At 40.7% G+C, this 20,199-nt stretch overlaps 1 protein-coding gene across 1 annotated transcript in view; it reads left to right on the plus strand.

Annotated features, from left to right (window-relative positions):
- The first annotated feature begins 1,408 nt into the window (after nucleotides 1-1,408).
- Nucleotides 1,409-20,199, plus strand: part of minar1 (membrane integral NOTCH2 associated receptor 1) — a 32,326-nt gene continuing 13,535 nt past the window's right edge. The window contains exon 1 of the mRNA XM_061042796.1: nucleotides 1,409-2,919. Coding sequence (XP_060898779.1) covers nucleotides 1,795-2,919 — 1,125 coding nt within the window. The 5' untranslated portion in view covers nucleotides 1,409-1,794. The remainder of the gene's footprint in view (nucleotides 2,920-20,199) is intronic.

Below are 20,199 nucleotides of genomic sequence, written 5' to 3' on the forward strand. Positions count from 1 at the left end.
ATTCACACGCCGCCAACAAGCAGAGGGAGCAACTTGCCCAAGGACAGATCGGAAAGGAGTTAGGATTCAAACCCCTGACCTTTTGGTTGAGAGATTACTGACTCTACCACTGAGCCACAACCACCGATATGTTGTCAAGTGAAGTACACAGAAACACAAGTCCAGTACTACTACTCTACCAGAGAAAATATACTCCATTTTACTTTACACTGCTGAAGAAAAAAGGGAACTATTTAATTTCCCCTCTCATGTCGTTCATCACCTATAAAGAGGTAGCGGCAGCTGGTGCACCGCAGAAACAATTTATGTATGGTTGATTTCAGGTTTCATCAACCCCCTGACCTGCATTTTATGTACATGTTTAAATGATGCAGACACTCTCACAGTGTCAGATAAATATAGAGCTCTTACTCGCTTAAGGTCTGTTTATTATGTACAGAACACAGGAGATGGTGGACACCTCCCTGAGTGCCATGTGAGAAAAAAATAGTTTTGATCATCTAATCTCCTGCAGTGTGATGATCAAGAACAGGTTAAAAAATAAATATATATATATATAATTTTCCTTGCAGGGCTTCTCTGTGCTGTTCTAGTTTTCTGAAACTAATTATTTATGTCGAGTGTTATCTAACAATTACTTCCCCCCTTTGTATTGCATGTTTTATTTTAATAATTTTTACAATTTTATGAATTTTAGTAATCTTAAACTGTTTTTTAAATGTGTAAATAATCATGTGTCACCACTGTTATCTGAATTAGCCATTAGGCGTCAGAGCTCTCGTAGGGCAGTCACACGAGCCTCCATCAGCGGTGATTGTCTTGTCCCAATGTACATGACATCTTTTGACCAGTCTGCTTTCTCTGCAAAGGGGGCAAAACTTTGGAGCTCTCTGCCCACTGGCATAAAACTAGAGAGCAACAGTAATACTTTTAACAGAGGACTCAAACAATGGCTAAAATTAAAACAACACTGCTCACATGAATAGCTTCTGACTGGTTTATTGTTTGATCATTCTGCCTTTGCTCTACGGTTTATGTCTATTTATTTATTCTCTCCTTATTGTTTTCTCTGTTTTATCACTTTTCTCCCTATCTTAATTGTTTTCCTTTCAAAAGCCTCCTGTGGACCGGTGTTGAGAACTAGCATGCTTGCTAAAACACTTAAACAATGCATCTGGTTCGTCCAATGTATCTGTGATGTCCATGCCAAATAAAGTCTATTATTATTATTGTTATTAATAATAATAATAATAATAATACAACTTGACTGATTGTCCTTAAAATATTCAAACTTATTTACATAATTATTTTGCTCTGTTCAGTAACAATTAGCATTTTGGTTTTATATTTTTTATTCTCCATCTAGTTATTAGAAAAAGTCCACCTTCAGTGTGTTGTCTCTGTTGTGTACATGTGTTTTAAAATCAGCTCTGTGTGTTTGTGTTGCAGCTCATCAAAGCTGAGTGTAAGCAGAGCGGTGAGGCTGCATCTGCCTACCACCGGAGGGAGCTGCACAAGCCCGCCACCTTCTTCAACCACAGCTTCGAACTGCCCTATAGTAACCCCTACTTTGAGCCCACGCTGAACTCCCCTCTTCAGGACAGGCAGAGGGTGAAGCACGAGAGCCTGGACGACCTGCAGGCCTCCACGTACTTTGGCCCGACGACAGTCTCCGAGAGCGTCAGCAACAGGAAGCACGGTCACAAAGCGGCGGGGAGGCAGCCGTCGTGGCCAGTGAAAAGTCTCAGTCTGAACGCGGAGGAGGGTCCGCCGGACTTTGAGAGGTCGTTCATCATGAACGGAAAACCTCTCAAAGAAAACCTCCATCACAATATCAGCGTCATCAGCACCGACGAGAAGCTTTTCCAGAGCCCGAAGGACAAGGTGGTCGCGTCTCCGTCTGGATTTGCTAAGAAAACCAACGGATTAAAAACCAAGGATGTTGCTCTGATGTCCAGCGGGCCCGCGGGTTTGGACAAAAGAGAAGCGGCCAAAAGGTTTCGAGACAAAAATGTGAAGAGTCACTCCTTCCAGGGAGGGGACAGCTCGTCTAGCGTGGGGACTCAAACAGAGCTGGCCGAGCAGAAGAAGGTGAAGGATTACAGGCTGGAGAGACAGGCCTTCAAACACTCCGACGAGGACTCGGAGCTCGTCAGTGATGACATCAGCGATATCTTTCGTTTTCTGGACGATATGAGCGTTTGTGACTCTCTGGGCGTCATCCAGCCCTCGTGCTACAACAGCAACGGATCTCTCTCGCAGGTCACGCTCAAGTCTGAGGGTGACAGCTCCCCCGAACGCAACACGGTCAAACTAGCCAAGTCTAAGCTGGACCGCCTCTTCAACTCGCTGGAAAACACGGATGACGAGCTCAAATCGAGCGTTTGCAAGCTCGTGATGCGGATCGGCGAGATCGAGAAGAAGCTGGAGTCGCTGTCGGGGGTCCGGGGCGAGATCTCCCAGGTGCTCTCCAAACTCAACAGGCTGGACGAGAAGATCCAGGAGCCGGAGGCCAACGGGAGGCACGCAGAGTCGGCCTCTGCGTCTGGATCCACGGCCGACCAGAACAAGCTGCAGCCTCTACCGCATCCCAACGCCAACCTGTCCCCGCACATTTTCCAGTGCCACACCACGGGACACGACGGCAAAATGGACGGCGGCCCCCCGGGGGAGCGGTGCTGCTCTGACGGGAGTAACAACGACAGCCTGAGGACAAAAGCTCTGAAGAAGAGCATGTTCACCAGGAGGTCTTCCCGTTCGCTCAACGAGGAGAGCGGCGCCACCGAGTCGAAGATCGCCAGCATCACCAGCTCTCCTCGGGATTGGAGGACGGTATCATACTCCTGCCATCCTGAAGATGAGGGCAACGACATGGACAGAGACAGAGACGGCAAGGACAGACACAGGAAGGCCAAAGAGGTATGGACACAGATTTCCTTCACTTTCAATAAAAAAATACATTTATATGATTATTATTATGGTAATAATATTATATACAAATATTATGTTGCAAGAAACAGGTTTGCACAGTATTATTTGCTGACAATTTTACAGGGAAGACCAAAAATATTCTTCTATTAAAACATAATTGTAGCTAGAACCAGAATTAAAAATGTTGTACCTGTATGGGGGAATCATGGGAGTTCTCAAAGCATCGCAGACCACCTCTGTATCATGTGACCTGAGTGATCTGATCTGCATTCACGATAACCATTACCGCTATCCACTTGTGTTCCGACCACCCAGGATGAATGTTAATGCAAGGTGTAAAAACAGGGTCTCAGTCAACGACCCTTAAGGTGCTCCATAAAGCAAAGAGATTTTATGTGACACAATAACTTACAAAAATATGCAAAATCATCGCAAACCCATGATGACTTGGATATTCATGCTGCGTGAATCATTCGCTTATTCTTTGTGAGTTGAACTTTTAATGTTTTAAAACTTTTAGAACTTGTTTATTCTGAATTCATGAATCTGCATCATTCTCCAATTCACTTATCAGACTCTTTTATCCAAAGCGACGTACATCAGAGAGTAAGTACAACACAAGCAAGGATCTAGAAAAAAGGGAACAATGTCAGTAAGAGCAAACGATCAGCTTTGAGTCTGATTGGACACACAGGTGCTGACAGGAAGTGACCAGAGGCAAAGCACAACATTGAGGGCAGTTCTTGAGAGCTCTAATCAGTATAGAAACCATCTTATAAGTCGTCGTTATCAAACAAAAACCATCATCATTACCATCATCATCATCAATAATATGGAGACCATCATCATTAAGTTAGTAGGTGTTCAGGAAAGAGCTGGGTCTTTAGCTTTTTCTTAAAGGGGCAGAGGGACTCTGCAGATCCAATGGAGTTTGGAAGTTCATTCCACCACCGGGGGGGCGACAGAGGAGAAGAGTCTAGTCAGCGTCTTAGGACCCTGTTGTGAAGGTTGGATCAGACGCCTTTCATTGGCAAAGCGTAGTGGGCGGGAGGGAGTGTAGACCTGGATGAGAGAGTTAAAGTAAGGAGGAGACGTTTTTGTTGCTGTTTTGTAAGCGAGCAGCAGAGTCTTAAATTTGATGCGAGCAGTAACTGGGAGCCGGTGTAAGGAGATGAACATGTGCTCTTTTAGGAAGGTTGAAGACCAGTCGTGCTGCTGCATTTTGAATCACCTGCAGGGGTTTGATAGTGCATGTAGGAAGACCTGCCAGTAGAGAGTTGGAAACGAAAATTCTGACATGTTATAACCGTTTATTGGCTGATTGAAAATGGTTGAAGTAAAGTCTTCTGCAGTACATTCAACCCTTATTTCGATAAAGAAGATCTATTCTGCTGATCCATATTTTAATACATACATATAATGTTATGATGTTGGATGTCTATACTAACTACGTTACAAGAACTTCCAACATGTCAGAGCAAAGCATGGAGCAAAGTTTTAGGACATGCCCACCCTGGCAGCTCTGTCAAGGATACACCCACCGGGAAGGTCGCTCAAATTTCCCTGCGACTGCAAACAGGGCTGGCCATTTGGAGGAAAGTGGGCCAGCAGCTGAAATGGATTTTTACAGGCAGAGGCTGAAATGAGGGATTTTACTGATACCACTATAAGATAAATATTTGACCTACACATCATTGCTTCCTTAATGGGTGTCCCAGACTGACATAATTAATGGTGAAAGGGAGTATAATAGATCTCCTTTAACCAAATTAAAACATTGAAAGCTTACTGGGACGTTTATTTTATGAATAATAATTTATACTTAATTAAATCTGCGAGGGGAAATTTCAGTTTTACACTCTGTCTGATGAACATGAACACACACATAGGCCAAAATACACACACATGCACAAACAGGATCCTATGGACATGCATTAATGGAGAGGTCTCAGAGTGAGGGGGGCTGCCCACAGCGAGCACTCCAGAGCAGTTTTTGGGGGTTAGGTGCCTTGCTCAAGGGCACCTCGGCATTGCTCAGGAAGTGGGCTGGCACCTCTCCAGCTACCAGACCAATTTCCAGACTTGGTCCGTGCCGGGACTTGTACCGGTGACCGTTCAGTTCCCAATCCAAGTCCCTACAGACTGAGCTTCTGCCACCCCAAATCAATCAGTCAATTAAAACAATCAGAGTTAAATCTCTTTTTGTCGGGGGTTCTCAACACTGTAGTAAGCTGTATCCTTGCTAACAGCTCATCAAACTGGGACCTGGTCAGCCTCAACCTCAAACTGGAAGCAGCAGGAAAGTTCATCCAGACAAAGTTCCTGGAGGAGGAGGGAGATTTACCCAGCCGTGAGGCAGCCCAGGTGATGATATGAACACAGAAAAATTACATTTGGTTTGTCATATACCTTAAATTCAAAACTACTGATCCGGGGTTTGTTTAGTTTTTTCACACAGCTTTTGGAGACAAATTATAATTTTATTTGTGAATGCAGTCTTTAGACTGTTTAAGTGAGAGTATGTGATGTGTGTGAGAAATCATCTGTCATGATTTCATTAGCTGAACCAATGTTTAAGATATATAATAGGAGTGAGGGATATGGATAAATTCCTCCATAGGTTCATACATGTAAAGTGATGTCACAATAACAATGCAGTACCCTGTAACAAAACACGTGAAAGATTTGGAAAGTTAGTCGAGTACGACAGGAAAGTGTGTGTTACAGACAAATTATGTATTTTATCACAACAATTTAATTACCATATAAAATCATTATAACCATGTACAGTAAGGCTCCCGCCGTTAACGCATTAATGGTGATCCGATGAATGTCAGAAATGAATAATCCCATGCTATGATGGTCCTTGAAGTGCACATCAAACATTATGTCATGCTGTGAATATGTTCTATTAGGAGTCTGGCAGTTTCAGTGAATGACCTTGATATCAGTGACTCTTATTTTCGAACTGGGTTTTCAAAGAAGGATCTCTGGGAGAGCTGAAAGTAAACTCGATTAATTAGGTTGTTTATTGAAATAAATCTTAAAGGTAGAATGTGTGACTTTTTTGATCCAGTAGATGTCCCCCTTGAGCAACAGCTTAATGAAACCAAAACAGACTGCTGTGTGGCCACACCTCCTCCATACTGAAGCCTCCTCTCTCCTCCAGTGAATCACCCCTAACCTCTCTTCACTCGCGTTCACTCAGAGGAATTATGAATTACAATGCACCATAATTAAGCACCTTAAATTGTCCTCGCTGTGGCCTGCATTAAAGATAAAGATAAAGATAAACTTTATTGATCCCCATGGGGACAACATTGTTGTGTTAGCAGGCTAATGTTAGCACGCTTTAGTTAGCTAAAGCAAGTTCTTCATATTGTACATAAATTGACACAGAAGTCACATCCAAATAAGCAGTGAGTATGTTCTTTTCTCTAATTCTTGACTAAAATAGCTTTCTACACAATGTCAATGTAAACATGATGTAAACACAGATCTGACAACAACACAGCTGTCCGGACTCACGCTTCTCACTCATTGTAGACAGTCGTGACTCAGAGATACGAGGGTATACCTGATTTCTGCTATATTTATGTGTAAAATGTCATACATTCTTCCTTTTATATCTGATTAATATATTTCAGTAAAACATTTCACAGTAAGGATTTTTTTATTTTTGTCGTCAGACAATGATTCATTTATGACTCTAGACATAACCAACAGATCAATCTATAATCAAAGAAAACGTGACTTTTTTCATTTTTCATTTATTTTTAATTTTGAACATGTTTTAAAAATGAAATAAAAATATACATTAAACAAATCAAACAGCAATCAAAGCATACTTTCTGTAGTGGCTCGATTATTTTTCCTTAACTAGTCCATGTTCAAAAAGGGTGTAGGATGAAGTTAAATAACTTATCCAGTCCTACCCCTTTTATCTTTTTAGCTTAATAAATTATTCCAGGACTAATCTTTAAAAAATTAAGTCGAATAATACAGATAACAAAATAACAAAAGCAACAGATATAATGTATTATTGTCTTTTAAGTCATGTAGACTCAGAAACTCTTTGGATAAATCATCTTTGATAATAAAGGTCTTTGATCTCATCCAGTGCCACAGCTGTGTGGACAGAGCAGCAGATTCCAGCCTTAAATCTGGGCTCAGACGTAAAAAAAGAGCAGTGTTGATGTGGCCATGTGGCTCTTTGTCCCACATGACTCTTCTCACGGCCAGGAGAAATGTTCACAGCAGCGAATCAGAGAGGAATTAATCCTGACAAATTATAGACACTAAAGTCTGCCAAGAGGACAGGATGTCTCTGGGTGCTTAAAAAGCAGCTGTTTGGTTTCAAAAATGTTAATAACTATCAGCATCAAGGGTTCATGATGTACATATTATTTCAGTTGGATGAAAATAAACAGCCAGGAGAGGTATCTGCTAGCTTCATGTTGTATTTAGAATTCAATCAATCAATCTTTATTTGTATTGTGCCAATTTATAACAAATGACGGTTTACATTAAAGTCTTGTGTGTGATGTGATTTTTCACACTTAAATGTAATATAAATCAAGTATATCCTCTGAAAATAACTCTGTGAGTCATGACTGTCTACAATGGGTGTAACACCCGAGTCCCACTGTCTGTGATGTTTTCAGAGTTTTCAGAGTCCTATCTTCAGTTTGTTTACATCGCCAGGACGGCCGGCTGACTCCTCCCCTCACGTATAAAAGTTGTTTAATTGAGGGACTAGAGAAGAATAACATACTGTACTCACTGCTTAACTGTGTTTCTAGATCACGCTCATTTCAGGTAAATTTACATGCAGTGTGAAGATACGAGCATAATAAAGATCACTAGCATTAGCATGCTAACACAACAATGCAGCGCAAGTTGTTTTGGTTTCATGCTGGTGCTCAAGGGCGACAACTGCTGGATCAAAAAAATCGCATATAAAGCCTTTAAGAGCATGTCTAGACCGTACTCTTTGTTATCTTATTTAAAGGGTTGTGAAGCATCTTGCAACCTGAAGGTTGGGGGTTCTATTCCCAGCTCCTGCAGCCACATTTTGATGTGTCCATGGGAAAGACACATGATCTCATACTGACACTTTACAAAGCAGCATCTGCCATCAGTGTGTGAATGTGTAAGGGTGACATGCGGTATAAAAGTGCTTTGAGTAGTCAGAAGACTAGAAAAGCACTATACAAGCTCCAGTCCATTTAACATTTGCACAACATGTAGATTGCATCCACATGAAAGCCCAACACTGCATGTTTCTAATGAGGAGGCTGAAACTTTTTTTAACGCCAGACAGGACATCTTAACAGCAGTATAGCGCTCATTCATTGAATCAGTCCTCACATTTAACATTGTGTCCTGGTACAACATTCTCACTGAAAAATGCAAGAAACAACTCATAGGGATCACAATACATGCAGCTAAAATCACCGGCACCACCACTGCATCACCGAGGACCCTACACATCCCCTTCACCGCTCTTTTCAGCTACTCCTCTCAGGCACACCTTTCAGAGTATACCCTTGGCTAAAAAGAGAATTTACAAGAACGCATGTATTTCCACTGCAGGCAGCATTTTAAATGATAGTTGAGCAGAAGGTGGGAATGTTAGTTGAAGTTGTGGTGAAAGGCAGGAGCTGTCGGGTGAGGCACAAGACTTGAAATCCCAGATGAGTAATGATCCATGAAAGTGAACTGATCAATCAGGCGAAGACTGGTGTGAAGAGCCTTGTGTATATATATATATATATATATATCTATATACTGCAGGAGCTTGATGAGTGGATGGGTCCCAGGTGTGTTGCAGGATTGGCAGCATGAGTGTGATTATGTGCCACACCCAGACACATTTGAGGGGTTGTTAGAAGATTTGCCAGGGCCTTGTGATCACTAACTTCATTTGAAATGCACATCCCTATTATGTGGTTGTCTCAGCTAAGTCTGTGGGCCAGTATTGATTGTATAACCTGCTCCTCCTCTGGGGCTAATGTTAGTTTCATAATGATCCTTAGTCCCAGAATTCAAGCAGCAGAAGTTACACGACAGTGTGTAAATACTAGAGTCCCATTTATAGTGTAATAAATGTGTTACAAAAAAACAGTTGGGGCATCAATTAAGGGTGTAGCCACAAGTCCAGACACCAATCCACCATTGGTATTAGATATGAAATTGAGTTAAAAAACTGTGCAGTTCAAATAACTTCTGCAGCGCTCAGAAATTTAGACTTTTTGTTTCTACATTCAGATTAATTTTGTATCATTGTGTAGAAAAAATAAGTGAGTTTAGTAGTGAAAGTAATAATAAATGTTTACATTATCTGGTTATCACACAATAACCAGTACAAAGTAAGTAAAGCAGCTGAAATCATCAGATTTGAGATGGATGGATGGATGGATGTATGAATGGTTGGATATATTGTTGGATGGATGGATGGATGGATGGATGAATGGTTGGATATATTGTTGGATGGATGGATGGATGAATGGATGGATATATGGTTGGATGGATGGATGAATGGATGGTTGGATGGATGGAGGTATGAATGGGTTTATGGATGAATGGATGGATATATTGTTGGATGGATGGATGGATGAATGGATGGATGGATGATGGGTGGATAGATGTAGATGGATGGATGAATGGTTGGATGGATGGATGGATGGATGGATGGTTGGATGGATGAATGGTTGGATGGTTGGATGGATGAATGGTTGGATGGATGGATGGATGTAGATGGATGGATGGATGAATGGTTGGCTGGATGGATGGATGGTTGGATGGATATATGGATAGATGGATGGATGGATGAATGGATGGTTGGATGGATGAATGGTTGGATGGATGGATGGATGTAGATGGATGGATGGATGGATGAATGAATGGTTGGCTGGATGGATGGTTGGATGGATATATGGATGGATGGATGGATGAATGGTTGTATGGATGGATGAATGGTTGGATGGATGAATGGTTGGATGGATATATGGATGGATGGATGGATGAATGGTTGGATGGATGGATGAATGGTTGGATGGATGAATGGTTGGATGGATGGATGGATGTAGATGGATGGATGGATGGATGAATGAATGGTTGGCTGGATGGATGGTTGGATGGATATATGGATGGATGGATGGATGAATGGTTGGATGGATGGATGAAAGTATGGATGGTAATCAGATGGACAGATGGCTGAATTAATGGATGGATATCCTAAATATCTTAACTCTAAATCATTGCAAATAATGGCTAAAAATCAGGATATACCATCAGAATGTAAAGTTGTTATATTTTGCTTTTTTGGATCAGTCTTTCCTTTTACAGACATGTTTTTGATACAACCTGTCCATGAGAATTGACAGTAATTATGATAAAAAGTGAAACTCTAAATGTAAGGTAATGTAATCACTGACACTGCCCTAAGTGCTTAAGAACATGTATGAATTGAAAGTAAAAGAAAAATAATGGCGGACACAGACAGTAAACACTTACATGTCTAACACACACTGATGTGGTTATCCAAACATATCCTCCTCACAGTGTGTCTGCTGTTAGACACGCTGTGCTGCTGACAAATATGTGTACAGACTTCAAAATAAGTAAATCGGGTGTAACAGACACTTCAGTTCAAAATCAACCCACATGAGCTCAATCCCTTCACAGTATGATTATGTACGAGGTTAAACCAAAGAAACATCCAGCTCAATACCTCCAAACACTAGTGGATATCACTCACGTAGAGATCCATTATTTACCTGTGCTTTAGTTGAATAATAGATCAGAGTTTGTTAAGGTCAGCAGTGTTTGAGGCTCTGGACCACGGCTGGCACTCATCACTGTAGAGGGAACATTATTGTTCAGAATGTGTCTTTTTCCAGTTTGTTCAGGATCATCCTATTATCTCATATAATTCTTTAATATTCAGTATTATGCTTATGGGCTATTGTTCTAATATATATATAGATATATTTATTTGATTTTATCACAAGTTATAGTTATGAGCGTGCAGTAGCCGTGCTGCCTCACATGGCTGAAGTGAGAACCACATAAGTAAGGTCTGAGTCCTAACAGTTTGAGACAGGCAGACTGTATATCAGAAGTGAGTGTAGCTACCTTACCATCACCTGTTGGATGCTTCTTGGCCGTCACAATCAAGCAGCAATTTCCGATGTTGAAATATGAAGCCTGTGCAGAACAGCAAAAAAACCCTGCAGTTCCTGAAGTGTCCACTTGAATCTGGCTCCAAAAGTCAAGGAATCCCCATAGAGCCCCAATGTTCATTTTCACAGCAGTAATAAACATGTTCACACGCTGGTTAGCTGCTAGCTGTGGTACTGTATCCCCTCCCCCCAAATCCCCCCATTGTTTGGTCTATGTTACTCTTAATGGGACTATACTTTAGACAATGATGACTTGAGCCCGGAAACTCATTAGGAAAATGTTTACCGAGGGAATAAATCAACTGAGAAGGAGGACCCTTATATCACAGACTTCTAGGGAACTGGTTCACTAGGAATGGATTGCGGCCCCTAATTGCTCCAAAAGTGTGCATTATTTGCTTCCCCATCTTCTCCGTCTCAAAGTTTAATTCCCAAAGCAGAGAGCGCTAATAATATTCAGGCACAAACTCATCCAGAAAGTTGTCCTGCTCTGAGCAGTTTGCTCTTGTTTTCTGTTTGAATGTGGAGAGAAGCTGTCTGCACCTTTACTCTGCACAGAGCTGCACTCTCATTCTGAAGGAGGTCAGTTCTGTCCACATGAAGATGATGAGCCAGGAGGGGAGGGGAAACTTTTTCAAGTTTATTATTAGGCCAGACTTGAACAATGAGATACAAGTTTCACAGTTTAAAACAAAGCTTCCTCTCTAAATGTAGCAAACAAGGACTACTTAAAAAAAACACCCACATCCTTTATTTATCCAAGAGAAAATCTCATAGAGATAAAAAATATTTTCCAAGACTGTCCTGGCGATATGTGGATAAAGGTTAGACCTGCTGATGGTGATTAATAAAAGTAATGCCAATGTCATATTTCAGACTGTATTTACATAATTTGTATTTTTAATTCATTCAGAAGAGGATTTTTTTTCCTGATTCCTGAAAAGTTTGCATGTGAAATCTCTTATAAATGCTACGGCGCAGTTACCACCAACTCTCAGCAGACACTAATGTTTTCATTATAACTGTAAGGGCACACTGTCCAGCTTCTCACTGAGGTTGGTGAATGAATCACCTCAGTGCAGAGTCAGGTATGTTTGTGGCTGATTGGCCTTGATGAAAACCAGATGTGGGGAGTTTATACTCTTGGACTTCAGTTCTCTGTGCTGACTCATTATTACAATTCATTTAGCAGACACTTTTATCCAAAGCGATGTACAACACTAATCCACTGCCACATGATCTAACCTTCAGAGGTAGTGAGAGGTTCCCCCTGTGTTGTCTCTTGATGTCTGTTTGTTCAAGAACACAAACTAGTAACTCTCTGTGTATTTGTGTCTGTTGCTATAGACTCTCAGTAAATAACTTGGGTTGCTGGGTAGTTTTGTTGATACACCCCATGCCTTTCGTGTTGAGTGTTAAGGCTTCCCTTGCAGCCTTTACTGAATTGTTTTCTGGTTCTCCTGGACAAATTAGTTTTGAGTCAGCTGATTGGCAGCAGTGGTTTAGTTAATCATTTTCAGTGTGTTAGTTAGTTTAGAAGGGTGTTTTGGCTCTATTGCCTGCAATTTTTATGATTATCCTTCCTAGATAACTTTAAGACACTCCCTGTGTCCTACTTTCCCCTTTCCTGACAATAACTGTGCATGGCTGTTAGCACCAATGTTTGTGAATCAGACATTTTTTTGTTATGAGGCTAATTTGCACAGCAGGAGGCCAATTTTTACCTATCTGACTGCATACTTGGTCATTTAAATAAGCGCAAACAGCACCTGTGCACAGAGACGCTAACTGCAGCACAATAAGGGGAACATTTAACCCTTTCCATGTGTGTTGTGAATTAGATGGTGTCTTTTTGACTCGTTTGCTCTAAAGATGGACGTAAGCACAAAAAGCTGCGCAATCCTTTTGCTAACTAGGCCCTTTTCTTTGCAGCCCTCGGAGTCGCCCCCTGCTGGACATTAGACATTTCAGGTTTAAGGCTCTTCTGAATTGGGTTTACTGTTGAAACCATGACGCTGTGTCAAATTCCTACTGTTGAAGCTAAGATTTATTAAAGAAATTGTTTTTTTCTGTATCTGTTTTAAGGCCTAAATTGTAAAGTTTTTGCTAAAATAATGATTATGGCTCTTAAAAAAGAATAGAGATCAGAGCATAGAATCCAATATCGGAGAAATGGCTGAGTCTTAACCCTGTGAGCCTCTACAGATATTGGCTAGAGGCTGTTTGTATCATCAGGATTAAAATATCTTAAATATTAATTTAAATAACAGTTTGAAATGAGTCTTGATGGATCTCAGAGGAGTTTATTTACACATGAAATCCAGTTAAACTGTGATGAGATTGATGCATAGAAGTCTTGTTTTCTTTTTTGCCTCCTCATGGAAAAAGCATCTCTTTGTCTGCGACACTCTGCCTCTCCAGTTTCTATCCTCATACTGTAAAATAATATTTAAATACACACCGTACCACCTACATGAAAGCTGAGGAACGCACCTGTCATGTTTACCTGCTAACTCATCTAATATGTTTACATGTTCAGAAGTAAATCCGATTATTTTCCTCTGGAGGAAATTGATAACTACATTTACATCCTGGAAGGAAGCAGAAGATTGTGACTGCAGCTCAGGATGAAAATCTGTTAATCCATTTACACGCTGCAGTGTGCAATTACTCAGTGTACACACTGGTGGTCAGTAATGAGATTAGAATCCCACTGTGATATGTGAGTATAAAGCCAGTTATTTATGCAACATTACAATCATTCTGGTGACTGGACATTGTTGCCTTCTTGTAACGTTTAATGACTAACTCTTTATGATGACCCTTTTTGTCATCAAAAGGCAAGGCAGGTTTATTTCTATAGCACATTTCAACAACAAGGCAATTCAAAGTGCTTCACACAACATCAAAAGCATCATGACAGAGGAAAGAAAAGAAACATTAAAATAGAACTGACACATGATCTCACTACACAACATTCATATATATTTCATTGTCCACGTGCTGTAATCTAATGATCAACAAAAAGATGACGAGATAACAGAATAGTTTGTTGTCGGGATATCGAGCAGGAAGTCTTTTAGGCTTTATTAATTTGTTATTGAACTTGATTGTAGAGGGTTTTTCGATGCCAGATCTGTCTCCTTTTTGTCAAGAGTGTACTGAATGTAGTGATGTGTAGTTCGTGAACGATTCGTTCAAAACGAACGAATGATCTGGGTGAACGAACTGAACTGAATCACTTACTGAAAAGAGTCGTTCATTTCCCAACTTCAGTTGCGCTCTCCTCTCTCCCGTCTCGTGTCTCTCTCTCTAGACCGTAAGAGTCACTCAAAGCCTGCCCTCCCTCCTCTCCTCAGTCAGTACAGTGTGTGTGTGTGTGTGTGTGTGTGTGTGTGTGTGTGTGTGTGTGTGTGTGTGTGTGTGTGTGTGTGTGTGTGTGTGTGCTCTCGTTCTTGTGTGTGAGCTCTCGTTCAGTTCCGCTCTTCCTCTCAGTTCGTTCACTGAACGAACTGAGAGGAAGAGCGGATCTCTCGTTCAGTGAACGTACTGAACAGAACGGTCGGGGAAAGTAAATGTGATTGTTTTAGCAGCTTTCAGTTTGCAAACTGTAACTTTATCCAACTAAATTCTCAGCTCATTGGTTTATTATTCACCACCGGCTGTTCTCAGTACGATCGCGAGCAGAACTAAATGTTCGGCCGTGTTTCAGTTTATTAAATTCTGATTCACAGACAGAGCTGCAGAGAAGTACTGAACGATTCAGTGAACGAATCTTTTGAACGAATAACTTTACTGAACTGATTCTACTGATTCAGTACACTGAAAAGAACTGCTTTTCACATCACTAACTGAATGTCTGTAGCCCGGGATGCTCTCGTCTGGTGGCCTGAAGCCGCGCCCCCTGAGCTTCTAATTTTCAAAATAAAGCTCCGGAAATCATGCAATTGAATTGTCAAATGTGATATATTACAAACATACTAGGTGCTTATGCATATACATTCAAGACTAAATATAAAATAAGCATTTGTGCCATTCTTATGCGCTGTATATGCACTCACACATGCTCTTGTCTTCTTTTGGCGCAGTTAAGGTTAAGGTTACTTTATGTACCCGTAGGTAGATTTGGTTTGCAGCATGAGTCGGCTTCTTTTTACACATAAAACGACAGCACAGGACAAAACATGGAAAAACATGATAAAGTGACAACAGTGCTCAGAAGTCTACTAAAGAGAGAAGCCCTTAGGAAAAAAAACAAAGATACAGTAACCCATCATAAGAATAAGACAAATAAAAACAAGATACAATTGAGACTATACACCTAAAGTAAAAGCGAGATAGATTTTACCAGCGATCAATAAAATATGGTGAGTAAAAGCAAAGTAGAAATGAGCCATCAGTAAAAACAAGATAAATGAAAGACAAGATAAAAAGTGCAGAGATCAATAAATATAGTAAAAATACTCCAAGAGAGTGTTGCTTCTGCATTATATCTTGTTCATCACACTGATGGCTGCTGGGGCAAAGCTGTTGTGGTACCTTTTTGTTTTGCAGGGTGGTACTTTATACCGACGTCCTGACAGGAGAAGCTGCAATTAATTATTTAAGCCAGTGATGAGGCTTAGGATCTTTGCTTTGGAAGGGAACAGCTAATAAAGAATCAATCATTTTGATCATTCAGTTATAAATACATTTTTTTAAATAATGTGTTCCATAATCATTATTGTCATTTTGTGGTGGAAACATTTTGAAATATAAAGTAAATGAAAACAAAGAATAAATATATTTAATAATATAGTTAATGATTTAGTACATTTTGTCTACTTTCTAAATGCATAACAAACTCAGATGAAAAGTAAAGTTAAGTTATTTAATATCATTGTCTGATTGTTATTTCTATGAGGGAAAAAAAATAGATTTTTAATGGTGGGAAGAAACCGGAGCTCCCGGAGTAAACCCACACAACACCCTTCATAAATTGACCTTTAAATGTTCAAACATGAAATGTCTCATTTAGAGACATTTCTAGAACAAGCACAATGCATTTTGACTTAGACCTCAAAAACAAAACCGAGAGCCTGTTCTGACTGAAGACAAAGTTGAACGCACAGATCTGGAAGCTGCTGCCTTTAACCCCGAAAGTGTTAAATAAAGCCCCTTATGTGATGTTAACTATAAGCAAACTGTCACATTGTATAAATCCCTGCTCCTCTCCACTCACATCACCGCTCTCTCTCTCTCTCAGTCGCTCGACCACTCACGCTGCACGTTGCTCTGCCCGACCCTGATAACAGCAGGTGAGATGAAAGAGCGCTGAGAAGGTGATCTCACTATGAGAGTTGTTGCATGTAATGTGGTAAAATATATAGATGGATGTTCATTTAGATCTATTAGTAATGTGAATGGGCTTAGACAGGATACATGAACTTAAATTGAAAGGCTCAAATATATTTTTTATATATTTTTTATAATATATATATATATATTTTTCTTCTTCACATCTCATGTCCTTGCGGTGTGACTATTGCGCATGCATACATCGCGATGACGATGCTGAAACGATATATCCTGCAGCCCTACAGTAATTGTATCAGGTGACAGTATCTGATTTTATCAGATTACATAAACTATTTTTTCTTATGAACCCAAATTCAAGATTGAATCCTATCCGATTGCTTTCACCCTGTTGGATTTCACATTCAGGCCCTGGATTTATTTCTGCATGTTTTGGTTCAGAGGTATGTTGAGTTGGGCATGACTCTGAGGAAGAAGACTCCCAGTTTAATTTTTTATCGTATTGTATGAGTGTTCTGTTTTTCACTGAGCATAAAGATATGAGTCACACCCAAGGTCAGACACCCTACACGAACGCTGATTTGAATTGCATCACTGAATCAACATTTAAAAACACATAGCTAAGTGGAGGAGGGAGGAGATACTCGTTGGTCTGAATTATTTTGCACTTCATTGCTCACTGAGGATCATATAGAGCCGCCTGCTGTTGGCTCTTTGTTTTTTTTAAAACTTGTAGTTTGTCAATGAGTGACACGAATTCAGGTGCATGGTCATAAATAATTGGTCGCATTGGGTAACCTCGTTATTTTGTACCTCTACGACTTACACACTTCAAGACTGCTCCTTTAAAAGATGCAATGGAAATAATTAATTAATTTTTCAGTATAAGAACTGGGTTAAATCATCCAATCTGCATGCATCCAAATTCGGGTTGCTTTTGGAAGTTTGTCTGATTTAATAAGCAGAAGTTTAATCTCATAGTCTACCCATTTCTTTTAATTCTCCCCTCTGTCGGTGAATAATTCATCTTTTTATTTATAGTTTCCATCTGGAGAGACTGTGTCGTCGTTGTGTTTTCTCTTCATGTATGAGCAGGAGGGTGTCCTCATCAGTGTGAGGGAAACACACCACATTACAACCAGATTAAGATAATAAAGGATGATTCTGTATGGAAGCGATTAGTGATCAGAATTGAAATGATAAAGCTAATTTGAAAATGAAAATGCATTAACAGAAATGCTTTTCAAGTTTCAGACTATGGGTGATTTGACCTATATTTAAAATTAATATTCAGTCATCCAATTTGCATTATCATTTGAATTCTGATGACTAGTCGCTTCCATAGATTCTGCAAACCCCCGAGTATCATATCCACATATCCTGATATGTGTGCTTAAGTTTCGGGGACTGTGCTTAACAAAAAGTCAACAAAAATCAACCACCCACCCTGCTCAGGGATTGGACACGACTATCCCTAATCCCTGGTGGGAAGACTGTAAGAGACTGTTATATTTAACGGTGCTAGGTAGATATGTCATTGGTTTATCCTCTGATAGTGAGTGCTGTTAACTCTTACATGAATTTTTCTTTAATCAATTTTCATTCATCTCTTCAGTCTCTTCTCTCAGGCCTGGTCTGGGTTTGATGATGATGATAACTAGAGGAGGAGGAGGAGGAGGAGGAGGAGCGTAAAGATAACAATAGTCAGGTCTCAGCTGCCACACTCGGCCTCTCTGCCAACACTGAAGCATCAACAAACCCACCAGCTGGAACTCTGAGATCAGCCTGCTATTTAGGGCACGTTGGAAAAGCCTCAAGAGTCTGTCCTGCTCCCCTCACTCTCAGTCAGAATATCCCCCCTCCCCCTACACACCTCAAATAATGAAGACACCCTTCATGTTTATTCTGACAGATGATTACACACTAAATTCTGAAGACAGAGGTTTATTACAGTGAAGTGTAGACTATTTTATTTACTAAAAGAACTGCAGTGTTTCATACAGTGTATATTCCCCCATCTGCTTATAACAGGGTCCAGGATTTCTGGTTCCCATTAAAAGATGTCACATAGACTTGTGTAAGACTTGGTCTTTTTCCACCACGGCCACAATTAACCCAGGAAAGTCCACAACATGCAATATCTGTTCAGCTGTGCAGTTGTGTATTGCAAGCAGGCAACCAATGGGGGTGGATTTTCAATCACGTCATGTCACGTGAACTGGGTGTTGCTGGTGGCGGCACTTGCTATTATGATGGCGCTTGTCTGTGCGACGAAGCCGTTTATGGCAAAATAAAATTAGCTCTCAGAGTTTTACACAAGGACGTAGCTCACTTTTTTGGATAAAAGGAAAAAAAAGGAAATTCAAAGTGAGTCTTGTACACTGGGTTTGATGGTATTTATTTAGCGACTCCTTCCTCCATTGGGGTCCTGGGTAGTCAGTACCGTTTTCCAACACCTCCTGTATGGCTATGGCGAGAACTACTTGACATGATCTGTAGATGTGTTAACTCCTACCCTGATGCTGCTCTCAATGTTTTTAGGGGACTGTAACTGTAATCTCCAGGAAAGCATCCGAAAACATGAACAGTGTGTTAATTTACCCACCAGGGGAAACAACTCATTGGATCACTGATAAAGTAACATTAGAAATGTCTAGTCCTTATAGTGGGGCTCAGTGATAGAGTTGGTCGTCTCTTAACATGACGGTTGGGGGTTCGATCCCGAGCACCTGTAGTCACATGTTGAAGTGTCCTTGGGCAAGACACTGAACACCAAATGGCTCCCGCTGGTGCATCAGGGGCGTTGAATGTGTATGAATGTATTATTTAACACACTTTACATAGCAGCCTCTGCCTTCTGTGTGTGAATGTGGTGTGAATGGGTAAGTCTGACCTGCGGTGTAAAGTCCATTTACTCTGGTAAAGCCCAATCCTTACTTTGGGAAGTCTGACCAGCTAGCAATCCTGTTACATCCAACTCACATCACAAGGCTGAAAGCAAATCCAGTCACGGTCAGAGCTGTGAAGATGTGGACTGACAGAGCTGCTTTAGAAGACACAGACATGAACATTTGCAAGGAGGCCATAAATAACATCCCTGGGTACACAGGCACTGTAAGCAGCTTTATAAACTGGTGCACATCCATTTGTGTTCTCTCCCTGACTACTGATGTATTTTAGAATTAGAAGCCCTGGCTCAAAGCAGACATAAGCATGAAGATCAGGAGCTGGAGCCGGGTGCAGAAGCTGGGTGACTCCTGGGTGTAACGTTACTTCTCGCTGGAAGTTAAAACAAACTTAAAGTTAAACCCTGTACACCAGCTGGACTTAAGCCCTGCTTGAGTTGCACCTGGGTGTAACTTTTGGATGGAGCAGGCTTAAGTTTAGAAACTCAAGACTAGTATCTGAGGGAATACAAACAGAAAACGCAACAGTCAAAACTTAAAAAGGAAAACACTATGACAGCGCTTCTTGTTTACAGGATGATCAATGCAAAGGCATTAACACGAGAGAGAGAAAGTCATCTGTAAACATACTCAGAGATTACTCAGACAGTGAGCTGATTTATGGTTTTGTTTGAATTGAGGAGCTCTTCGCTCAACTACAGCATGGACAAAGCTGTCTCTCAGGGCCTGACTCACAAACGAGATACGTTGCCTTTGCGACCGCTAAATCTGTGAAATGACTGCTTTCCTTACACGTTTCACTTTGTTAGTACTTTAAACTGTGACTTTGGACACACATTTTCTTTGTGAGTCCTTAAAGAATTAAGATAAGAAGATCTACA

The sequence above is a fragment of the Labrus mixtus genome, chromosome 1 (genome assembly GCF_963584025.1).
Source record: "Labrus mixtus chromosome 1, fLabMix1.1, whole genome shotgun sequence".
NCBI classification, from domain to species: Eukaryota; Metazoa; Chordata; class Actinopteri; order Labriformes; family Labridae; genus Labrus; species Labrus mixtus.